General features: G+C 42.5%; 1 protein-coding gene across 4 annotated transcripts in view; it reads left to right on the top strand.

The window, feature by feature from the left end:
* Positions 1-11,181, top strand: part of pacsin1b (protein kinase C and casein kinase substrate in neurons 1b) — a 41,761-nt gene extending 30,580 nt beyond the window's left edge. For all 4 annotated transcript variants that reach the window (XM_049573118.1, XM_049573198.1, XM_049573278.1 and 1 more), the window contains exons 3-10: positions 1,280-1,436; positions 1,547-1,782; positions 1,882-2,037; positions 2,466-2,641; positions 2,741-2,861; positions 3,582-3,706; positions 3,974-4,170; positions 5,891-11,181. In XM_049573118.1, the coding sequence (XP_049429075.1) occupies positions 1,280-1,436; positions 1,547-1,782; positions 1,882-2,037; positions 2,466-2,641; positions 2,741-2,861; positions 3,582-3,706; positions 3,974-4,170; positions 5,891-6,000 (1,278 nt within the window). In that variant the 3' untranslated portion in view covers positions 6,001-11,181. The remainder of the gene's footprint in view (positions 1-1,279; positions 1,437-1,546; positions 1,783-1,881; positions 2,038-2,465; positions 2,642-2,740; positions 2,862-3,581; positions 3,707-3,973; positions 4,171-5,890) is intronic.
* The last annotated feature ends 875 nt before the right edge of the window (positions 11,182-12,056 follow it).

Genomic DNA, 12,056 nt, shown 5'->3' with positions numbered 1-12,056 from the left:
GGTGTGGAATACAATCATCCGTCCCCCCAGCTGCTTCCATTTAGTCCACGTCTCACATTAGTTGAGAGTCATTTTCATTATGAGTTATAGGTAAACACCTATTACGCATTCAGTAAAGACACAGCCCTTTTGTTTGTCTTTCACAAAGGTGTGATGTGAATGCAGTAATGTGGGATTTCAGCCTCTCTCCCTCTCTGTCTCACTCTGTCTCTGGGCAAAGCTAACAGCTAACAGCTAACTCTGGGAGGTTGCTGCTGCTGCGTCCACGGAGAGTTGTAAATTGTATGACATTAATCCACCCCCTGCTCTGGAAGCAGGGGGTGGATCCACTAACACCAGTAGTCTCTTCCCTGCTGTTCCCTCCTGCCTTTTCAATGCATCACCTGCAGGCTGAGCTCCTTTTAAAGACGGCAGCTCACACAGTGATACCCACACAGCGATACAGAAGACAGCAGTTCTTTTAGTAGCATTAGTTGATTAAAGGTCCAGTGTGTAGGATTAAGGAGCATATATTGGCAAAGAATTGAATATAATATAATAGGTAGGGCTTCTTTAGTGTGTGATCACCTGAAAATAAGCATCGTTGTGTTGTCATTACCTCAGAATGAGCCATTTATATCTACATAGGGAGCAGGTCTTCATCTACGGCGATCACCATGCTGCACCACCATGTTTCTACAACAGCCCAGAGCGGACAAACCAAACACTGGCTATAGACAGGACCCTTCATGAAACGGCTTCATTCAGTGTTTTTACCCGTTTAAATCACAGGGTCTGCTTATTTTAGAGAGGAGGAGACCACTGCCGATGATTCGGCTCCTGGTTACAACTTCCTGAACAATAAACACTGAAGGAAAACCAGCTAAAACCTGGAGAAGTTTTAGCTGGTTGCAATCTGCAATCCTCACCACCAGATGCCACTAAATCCCCATACATTTTACACACTGTAGCTTTAATTGGTTAGTGAACTGACAGAAAATGAATTGGCAATTATCTTGATAATCAAACATCCCTCTGTGTTTGGACGCACACAGCGGACAAGGAAAAAACCCCGATCAAAAAAACCTTTAATTGGAAAAATAAAAAAGATGCCTAATGCTAAGCTAAGCTAGTCACCTCCCATCTCCAGTTTTGTACTTAACGCACTGATACAAGAGCGGTATCGATCCTTTCGTAGTCACAGTAAAAGAGCAGCTAAGCTTTTGTTTCACAGTGTCTACCTATTCCTTTAATACTATTTGATTACCTTAAGTAACTTGAGACTTTGGTCTTACGTCAGGTTGGTAACTACAAACGTACGGTGAAGCGGATTGACGATGGTCACCGGCTTTGCAATGACCTGATGAACTGCATCCAGGAGCGTGCCAAAATAGAGAAAGCCTACTCACAGCAGCTGACGGAGTGGTCCAAGAGATGGAGACAGCTGGTGGATAAAGGTGAGCGGAGTTTCACACTCATGTCATGCAAATTCAAGTATTGTTTGTCTATAAAATCTGCGTCCGTTTTTGTTTTGATCTAATGCGTCACGTGATGTCTCCTCCACCAGGGCCTCAGTACGGCACAGTAGAGCGAGCTTGGATGGGGGTGATGACGGAGGCGGAGAAGGTGAGCGAGCTTCACCAGGAAGTGAAAAACAATCTGATCAATGATGACTTTGAGAAGGTGAAGAACTGGCAGAAAGACTTGTACCACAAACAGATGATGGGAGGATTCAAGGAAACCAAAGAGGCAGAGGAGGGTTTCAAGAAGGCCCAGAAGCCCTGGGCCAAAAAGCTAAAAGAGGTGAGGGAGCATGGGTTTTATTTACTTGAGTGCAGTCCTACTTTGTTTATGAAGGGTTCAGAGCAGTTTGAATATGCTCACGTCATCTTGTTCCTTTAGCTCGAGGCTGCCAAGAAGTCCTACCACATGGCCTGCAAAGAGGAGAAGCTGGCGTCCACCAGAGAGGCCAACAGTAAGGGAGAGGCCTCCGTGACTGCTGACCAGCAGAAGAAGCTCCACGAGAAGGTGGACAAGTGCAAACAGGACTCACAGAAGGTGAGAGCGCACCGACTGCTGCTACAGCTCTAACAGGCCTGTCGGTCATCATCATGCTTAAGTTGTTTCCCACAATCAAGCTAAAAGCAAATCAACTCGCAGGCTATTTAGAGATGTGGAGCTGGGCGTGAGCGTTAGAGAGGCATCGTAGCTGGAGTCAGTGTAGCATTATTAATGTGTGACTGAATACAACACCTCCCCCACTACTCTGAGTGTTCAGTGCTGAAGTGGACTCTGGACTGTCTCGACCTTCACACTCTTGAACTATGATTCATTCTTGTGCTTGAATACACATTTATTGCACTTTCAGGGTTATTTGAGTTCACATCTGAACAGAACTGAAAAACAGGAACGTGCCATTAAAATATTAGTTACCCCTGCATTAGTGAGATATCGTATATGCTTGTGTGTGTGTGTGTGTCACCCAGGCCAAGGAGAAGTATGAGAAGGCTCTGGATGAGCTGAGTAAGTGCACTCCGCAGTACATGGAAAACATGGAGCAGGTGTTTGATCAGTGCCAGCAGTTTGAAGAGAAGAGGCTGAGCTTCCTCAGGGAGGTGCTGTTGGACGTCAAACGCCACCTCAACCTCACAGAAAACCAAAGGTCTGAGACATTTCTAAGTACAGCTACTATGACGAGACCCAACTATCAGATAATTGGTTCCCTGTATGCTAAATCCTTACCTCTCTCATCTTTTCACAGTTATGCTACAGTGTACAGAGAACTTGAACGCACCATCACATCGTCTAGCCCGCAGGAAGATCTGAAGTGGTTCAGCAACACCCACGGCCCCGGCATGCACATGAACTGGCCACAGTTTGAGGTACAGAGATACAATAACAAGCTATAATTATAAGACTTTAAATCATCCCAGGAGGCCTGAAGCCTTCAGCTATATATACTGTCCAAACATTAAAGGACTCATTTTACATTTTGGGAAATACCCTTATTTGCATTGTTCCTGAGGGTAGATGAAAAGATTAACACCCCACACGTGTGTATGGTAAATATGAGGCTACAGCTGCTTATTGTAGCTTAGCGTAGCATGAAGACTGACAGTAAGAGGAGACAGCTATCCTGGCTCTGTCAAGTAATGTCTGCAGAGTCCACAGAAACACCTCTGCCTCTACCCTTAAACCCCTATATTCAGTTTGTCAATGAGCCATAAGGGTCATTACCGGTTACTCTATTTAGCATTACATTTTGTATGAAAAGGTTGGGTGGTCATCTCTAACAGTAAGACATGACAGGCACTGACTTTCATACATCACTTCTTTATTATACTAGTCCAATAGTCATTAGTCAGCTTGTTTAATTGATTCCCTAATGCTTGAGGTCCTGCTTGCAAGCACTGATTTTGAAAATTTTGAGAAGCTGGATTTTGACTGGTGCGTCACCTCATTTTGCCAGACCTAGGTCAAAAAGTTGCACAAGAACATACTGCAAAGACTACAGCTGACTGGCCAACCAGCATGATCTTGATTCATCAAGATTTAAATAAAGGTTGAATAAATGAATGAATGCTTTGTCTCATGTTTTGCAGGAATACAACCCAGACCTCACCCACAACATCTCAAAGAAAGAAAAGTCAAAGAAAGCCAATGATGGAGTCATGCTGACCAACGTCACCACAGCAGTAGATCACGCTCAGGCTGGAGACCGGGGAAGGTGAGATTATAATCATCAGTTTATATTTGCATAGTTATACTGTATCTGGTATTAATTATATCATTTTCTATGTAAATTCAGTTTTATTTACAAGCACAAATAAGTAACTTTTGTCATCTTTTAATCACAACTGCTGTAGCTGTAATAATAGTAATAGTGACATTAGAACGAGCAGTATAGTATAAATGCTTTACAACAATAAATAAAGAAAAACAATTTCCCGGTAGGACTGAAAATTAATGTTTTGTTCAAATGTCTGATGTTCAGTGTCAGCAGCTACGAGAAGAATCAGGCATACACAGCCTCCACGGAGTGGTCGGACGAGGACCAGACAGCCCCGAACTCAGGCAACGACACCAACGGAGGGACAAACCCCTTCGAGGAAGAAGTGAGCAAAGGCGTGAGGGTGAGAGCGCTGTATGACTACGAAGGCCAAGAGCAGGACGAGCTCAGCTTCAAAGCAGGTGAGTGTGATGCGTGGTGATAAAACAGTGACTCCCAGTATGTTCCTGCTGCTATACTGTCAGTATGGTATATCGTATAAAAATAATACTCCACTGAAAAATCTGTAGTTCCTGTAGAAACTAGTAGCTCAGTACCACAAAGTTTCATATTACATGGATTCACTGAAACAAATTCCTGTCAGCTATGCTGCTTTATGGCAGGTAATACGTGACCTTTCAGTGGAATCACTCCTCTCTTCAAACTCTCAGCAGGAAAGCAATTATGGATATTTCCCAAAGTGTTAAACTCATACAAACTCCACAAAGATGGGCCCCAATATAAAATTAGATTTTATTCACACTGACCATCAAGTTTAAGAGCTGATGATTGAGTGGAATATGCTTAAGAGGTGGTTTTCAAAATGTCTTTGGATATCTTGATACTTTGTTTTTGTCACGAAACCATCACCATCCTAAATCACTGCAGTCTTCCACACTACTTAGGCCAACATGTTTTTTCAAGAAGACTGTTCCTTTAAAGTTCTTGTTGACAGCCATCAGATTGGTGTTAAAGGGACAGTTCATCCCAAATAAAAAATACACATTTTTCCTCTCACCTGTAGTGCTGTTTATCAATCTAATTTGTTTTGGCTTGAGTTGAGTAGTGTTGGAGATATCAGCTGTAGAGATGTCTGCCTTCTCTTGAATATAATGGAACTAGATGGCACTCAGCTTGTGGCGCTCAAAGTGCCAAAAATACATTTGAAAAAGTCAACATCAATGTCTCTTTTCAGAAATCATGACGCTTACTCAAGATAATCCACAGACCTTGTTGTGAGCAGTTTCATGTAGGAACTATTTTCTTTTAACTTAACTAAACCCGCCAACCATATCACCACACAGAAGGAAGCGTGCATCTACTCATGGACGAGAGGCTTTTGCTTGTGACAGTGTGAGATGTAAATATTAATGGCATCCTCTTCAGCTGTAGCATCTACTGCTAGCTCAGTGGTGCTAGATGAGCTAGCAGTAGATGCACACTTCCTTCTGCACTGTGATACAGTTGGCAGGTGTAGTTTGGGAGAGAGAAAATAGTTCCTACATGAAACTGCTCACAACAAGGTCTGTGGATTATCTTGCGTAATCAAGTCATGGTTTCTGGAAAGAGACATTGCTGTTGAGTTTTTCAAATGTATTTTTTGGCATGTATGGGGCCCAGGCTATTGTTTGAGCACCCTCTATTGGCTATACATTAGACCTTATGTGTTGGGAGGAAACGCCATTCATGGCTGGTATAAGATGTAGTTTCATTAGTGTTTCTCAGACCCTGATGAAGACCCAAGGTGGATTTGTGTTGGTCAGTTAGAGTACCTACGCTCGAAGAATAAGTATACAATATGAGACCACTTGATCTCATGACGAAGTGCCTTGGTTTTTTTTTCCATGGTTGTCTCCATTGATTTGAGATGCCTGGATCTTGTTTTTTGCATTTTTTGAGCGCTTTCACCACAAGCAGAGTGCCATCTAGTTGCATTATTTTCAAGAGAAGGCAGACATCCCCATGGCCCATATCTCCAACACTCTGCAACTCACACCAAAACAGTCTAGATAAATAAACTGCACTACAAGTGACAGGAGGAAATATATTTTGATTTTGGGGTGAGCTGTCCCTTTAACACCGAGTCTGTTGCATTCTTCCGAATTGTTTTTCATTCATTTCTGTCTCCTTTGATCGATGAAGGGGACGAGCTGACGAAGCTGGAGGAGGAGGACGAACAGGGCTGGTGTAAAGGGCGTCTAGACAACGGCCAGCTGGGTCTGTACCCGGCCAATTATGTGGAGCCGATTTAGCCATTCCAGCGAAGGATGCTTGTCTCGTCGGAGGGCAAACCCAGACTGAACCGTCCGGTCATAACTGCACATTGCCAGAGACTTGAAAGCAAAGCTTCCTCTCTCCACTGGGCACAGTGAGCTGTCTTCATCTCAGCACTCATCACAGAGAAGACTCGTTCAGGATCACATCATCGTCATGAAAATACTGCAAATGCAGCAGAAATATTTTAGTCTCTTTTGTGTGTAGCTGTGTTTGACATCAGACGTGATGCTAACATGCCATACAGTATGTTCCCTCATCATAACATTGATATGGTATCGTCAGTTGTGCCTGGATAGCGAGATGAGCTATGCATTGTGCATTTCATGTATATATTTTAATCTTTTTTTTTTTTACAGTCTGGACGCTTGTACAGTTTTTTTTTTGTCTCATTGAATACAGTGTTTTCTTTATGAAATATTTACGTGTTCAGCATTAAAGGAATAGTTTGACATTTTGGGGAATGTCAAACACCGAACGACTTTACAAGCAATTTCACTGTTGCAGACAAATTTCCAATGTTGAGATGATGTCATGAGAGTTTTGCTAGAGTTGTGGCGAGCTCCCGTGATCTCAGTCATTTGGTGTGAAGTATTAGAAAACTCGGCCCGAGCTGTCTTAAGCCGTTTTTTTTTCTCATCTTGATGTTCCGATAAAATCATCGTTTAATATTATTATCAGTTTTTAGTCTTGGCTCATGCAAATATTTAATTCAGCAACCAATAGCTGCGATCTCTCCAGCTCCAAACAGGGAACAGCAAACTGGGTAGACAGTAAACATGGAGGGCACTGCAGGGAGGCACAAGATTCTGATTAAGTCTCAGTTCTCTTGGGCTATATCCACACTAGTACGTTTTAGACTACTAGTACGCATAACTATTGTTAAGTTTACACTGCGTCCACACCGCTTCAGCGTTTTGGAAACACTAAATCTGAGACCTTTGAGCACGCCGTCAACCCCAATTTAGTCTGAAAACTTCATGGTTGCATTTTAGTCTGGATGGGTGAAAACAATGACGTTGAAACCTACGTTTGCTTCCTGACTGGGTCTTATCAGTCACGACATGTCAAGTTAAAACATTATAGCTTGGTCTACGTATCTTTTGTGATTTCATCTTTCCATGGCTTCTGCTGGTGATGGATGATGCTCCAGGCACTGCTCTGATACATGGCCGTATTTGCTTTGTAACACCTCCCAATCTGTTTCCCGCTGCCTTTACCATCTTATTCTCATACATTCAGTAAGTGTTCTGACCCATCATTGGTCCAAGCTAAGAAATCTTAGTACTTTTTGCCATCTCTGTGGTATTATCCGAAAGTAGACAATCTGCTTCCTGTTTACACCAGTATGCACATGCCCAGTGTTTGTCAATGGTCATGAAACATACGTTTTTAGGTGTGTTAATATAGGCTGAGATTAATTCTGAAACGGTGCTAAAATGCTCATGTGTACGGAGAATGTTCTCGTTTTAAAACGCTGTTATAAAATGAAAAACAGATGGTGAGGTGTGGATGTTGCCTTGGATTGTTGAGAAGGAGGAGAAACACGAGTGCCTCTTTGATGTGTCCTCCCATTTGTAGCATGGCAGAATAGAGAACGAAAAAGTGGACAGAAATTGTTGAAGCCCTGTCTTTGAAAAGTCTTTTGAAGAATAAAGTCAGACACCCCCTCACATCTAAAGACAATGTGTCATAAACATTGTCTTTAGATGTGAGAGGGTGTCTGACTTTAGTCCTTTAAAAGTATTTTCAAAGGCTTCGAAAGTGTGTGTGGTAGGCATTAGACGTGAAGGTCAGTACCAGTCATGTTTGTACTGTAAATATAAAGCTAGAGGCAGTCCCAGGTTAGCTTATCTTAGTATAAAGTGGAAACAGCTTTCCTGTCTCTGTCTAAAGGAAACAAAATCCACCTACAAACACCTCTAAAGCTCAACGATTAACAACTTCTATCTCCTTTGTGTAATCCAGAGAGGGGGAGGCTCACAGGGTCAGACTTTGAAAACGCCTGGTTTAATCCACACAGAGTTGAAGTGAATGGACTATATGCTGCAGATAGGAGAGTCAAAAAGAGTTACAGCACAAAACTCCCTATAACACCACAACTTTTCATTTTTTGCACAGATTAAGTGAGCTTTACAGACAGAGACAGGCGATCTAATTTCCCCCTGCTTCTTCATGTCTTTATGCTAAGATAAGCTAACCAGCTGCTGGTGCACAAACACAAGAGTGGTACTGAACTTCTCCTCTAAGGGCACGGTCACACATGCACAAAATTAACATTGGCAAATATACACCTCCTGTTCACTTCATTCAATGTGAGCGAAGGAGAGAATAAAAGATTTGCCTCCAGTGGCAAAGCAAATTCACATCTTTGCACCACGTTGAGTTCAACTTCAGTGATCTTTGACCAGCGAAGTCACAGCCTCAACCAATAGCAGAGAAGTGTATGTGGAGAAGACATTAGCCTCTTTTACACTGCCTCTTCAAGGCAGTTATTCTGTAAAGAAGGTACAATCGCAGAATGGGAGGACAGAGTTTTCTTGCCTTTAACCTGGCAGCAGAGGTAGTAACAGCGCCGAAACGACCTCATTATTAACAGGGTGGCCGGCAGGATGGCATCATGGGTGGCACAGGTGTGACAATTTAATGATGTGTTATGTGTGCGGCCCACCGTGGGAGATTTAAAAAGCAGCTGTTAGCAGTTAGCAGCTAACTTAAGACTTAAGGAGGAGGAAAAATGGCCAAAAATGCCCACAAATGGAGAAAACAATGAGATTCAGGAGCTCCTTACAGGGATGGTAAATGATTGGTATAACCATGTTAATGCCACTGTTATTGCTGATAAAGTGCTGCCGAAGCATATGTTGTATGTCACACTAGACGTTGACGCTCTTGTGTTACATTTCAATCCCGTCACAACTCTTCATTCCACGATGCTGTTACACTATCTAAGGGTGCTTTCACACCTTCCCTGTTTGGTCAGTTCAATCAAACTCAAGTTTGTTTGCTCCCAAAGTGCGGTTCGTTTGGGCAGGTGTGAACACAGCAATTATACTCGAGTGCGCACCAAAACAACCGGACCGAGACCTTCATGAAGAGGTGGTCTTGGTCCGGTTACAAATGAACTCTGGTGCAGTTTGTTTAGGGTGAGAACGTGTTCTGACCTCGACCTGAACCAACTGCAGTCACATGACACATCGTTTGGGTTAAACCACATGGAAATTCTGACCAATCAAGAGCAGTTTTCTCTCGCAGGCATTGAATCTGGTCGGCTTGTACATGCTGCCGTGAGAACACGAACCAACTCTAGGCAATTATGCAGCTTTGTAACAAAATTAGTCTCTGATTCAGAACCAAAAATGCAAACTCTAAATCTGAAAGCACCCTAAAATCACACACTGGAGCGCCGTGATGCCACTGTCATTGGGATCTGTGTAAAAATGTAAAGACAGCATGAAGATGGGACTTCGTAGCAACCCTATAGTGCGATCTCTGTGTAAAAAGGGCAATCGATTGTTGCCGTGTCAACCCTATTTATTAGCAAGCTAGCTAACATTAGCTAGCAAGTTAATTTTCAGTGTGCATCACATCAGGCACTGCCCACATTTAGGATGAATATCACCTCAGCAGGCGATGGTCATTGGCATGCATTGCTCTTGTGTGGCCGTGCCCTTACTCTGCATAAAATATATATGTATGTCAAACTATTCCTTTAATGCATTTAGTTGTTTTCCTGCTGCACTCCACAGCATGTCACTGAATTAGCATTCTGAGCGGAGATAAAAGACAGCTCACCATCAGTGAAGTAAACACACACAAAGTCACTCAGCAGAGCTTGTCTTTGAAATGGAAATATGTACTCTACCAAACAGTGCAAGAACTGTTTACATTAACCTCGCTGTCCCACCCGTCACTGACAAGGTGCCTGTTATAACCATTACATTGCAGTTAGTGTCTCCTCCTCCCGTCTTTACGTGCAGACTGTGTTAATAACCCCGACGCCATGAACAAAACCTGCCTGGAAAACAGCTTAATTTCACAGCAAAGGTTTTATTTATTTTTATCTGCAGTTAATGAGACTTGTTTACTCTGAGTGAATGTCAGTGACTCCGCTTCCTGCTCTTATCTCTGTGATTATGTGCATGCTGATGCTCCCACACACTGTTTACCACTCTGATCTGAACTGATCCAGTGCATGGCCTCACTTTGTTCCCACCAAATTACTGACAGTTTCTTGATCAAATTAAAACTCCTATCAGGATGGTGATGATGATTTGCATTGCGTAACATAGTCTGATTGGTCTATTTTACTGCAGACTGTGTTAAATATACACGTCTTTATAGTTCAATGTTTTAATCAGAAGACTTTATACAGACAAAGAGCAGGAGTGCATGTGGCAGGACAGTACATGTTGACTGGTTTGTTGCTCCTGGTAACCACAGGTGAAAACGACACCTTTGTCTGTGAGGAAGGTGGGTGTAGTCTTACTGACGCAGACAGAGAAGGCTGCGGTGAGTGAAAAAAGCAGAAAGAGGATCCGTCTCTGAAAAATTAATGAGACATTTGCCTTTTTCTGCTGCATGAGGGAAGTTCATTTTTATAAGATCCAGGAGGGAAATGTCTCTTGTACTGCGTTTGTGCTTATGTATGCTTTTTAAAAAAATGTAGCTCCTTGTAAAGCACTGGGCTCAGATGGGGTGACATTAATATTGCCTTACTACAATCCTCCACCCTACCACTCCAAAGACTCTCAACCATCGTGTTTAACAAAGTGAGCTCGCTTTCACAGAATCTGACTCCTGCTTCTCCAGCTCAGTTTACACCGACACCACACGCAGGCCCTCTTTGTCTGACTGAAGATGATGTGAATTTAAAGACTTCAGACTGTATTTGAAGCAGAACGGGACTGTTAACAAGTGTACTGTACAAGTGTGTAAAAGCTACGACTGCAGCGCCCACTGTGAAACTCCTGTGATACACTGGAAGACGGTATATTTAAAAAGAAATACTCAAATGCTTCTTTCTTTTCTGTCTGGAAACGTTGATCTGCAGTATTGAGGAAAACTTTTTAGAGGGCTTTCTCTCTCTTTTTTTTTAGCATAGTGCTGTAATTTCCAAACTGTAGTGCCTGTTCATCTGCATACGCAAAAATAAAAGATGTCATCTGAAAACTCTGAAGCATATACAAGACTCTGTGAGAAACAAATGTGGAGCAAATGTTCATGTTTCAGCACGGTACTGTTAAAAAAAGTGGTATAAGTATTCAGATCCTCAAGTAAAAATAGAAATACCACACTGTAAAAATACTTCATTACAAGTAGAAGTCTTCTTGTAGGTTTTGACAATTGGTCGGTGCCTCCTTTCCAGCATCCTGGAATAAACTTTCCCAGGGAGGCTGAGCAGTGCGATGCCCTGATAATTGGAGCACACACTCTGGTTCCTTGTTTTTTTAAAGAAATAATTTCATGAAAACGTTTGTGTGAATATTGTATATATGTGGACTCACACAGTCCTGAGAAGAGCTCTAATCAGCTAATTAATTCAAAACACCCTTGAAGGTTTCCTGAGCCTTTAATCTCTCAGTCTGGTTCAGTACACACAACCACATCATGGGGAAGAGTGCGGACGTCCAGAAGGCACTCATCGACACTCCGCAAGAAGGGTATATGAGAGAGTCTATGGTGTATTGTCAAGAGTAGGATGAATGACACCAGACCCAACAGTACAGATGAGATGAAGGCCACTATCAAAGCAACCTGGGCTCCCATGACACCTCAGCAGTGCCACAGACTGATCGCCGCCATTTAAGGCCGCATTGATGCAGTAATTCGTGCAAAAGGAGCCCTGACCAAGTATTGAGTGCATAATTGAACATACTTTTCAGAAGGCTGACATTTCTGTATTATAAATCATTTTTTTGATTGGTCTTATGTAATATTCTAATATTTTGAGATACTGGATTTTTGACTTTATGAGCTGTGAGTCATCAAAATTAAAACAAAAAAAGGCTTGAAATATTTCACTTTATGTTTA

The sequence above is a fragment of the Epinephelus fuscoguttatus genome, linkage group LG1 (genome assembly GCF_011397635.1).
Source record: "Epinephelus fuscoguttatus linkage group LG1, E.fuscoguttatus.final_Chr_v1".
Lineage (NCBI taxonomy): Eukaryota > Metazoa > Chordata > Actinopteri > Perciformes > Serranidae > Epinephelus > Epinephelus fuscoguttatus.
The sequence above is the reverse complement of the archived record's forward strand: the minus strand, read 5'-3'. Positions and strand labels throughout refer to the sequence as shown.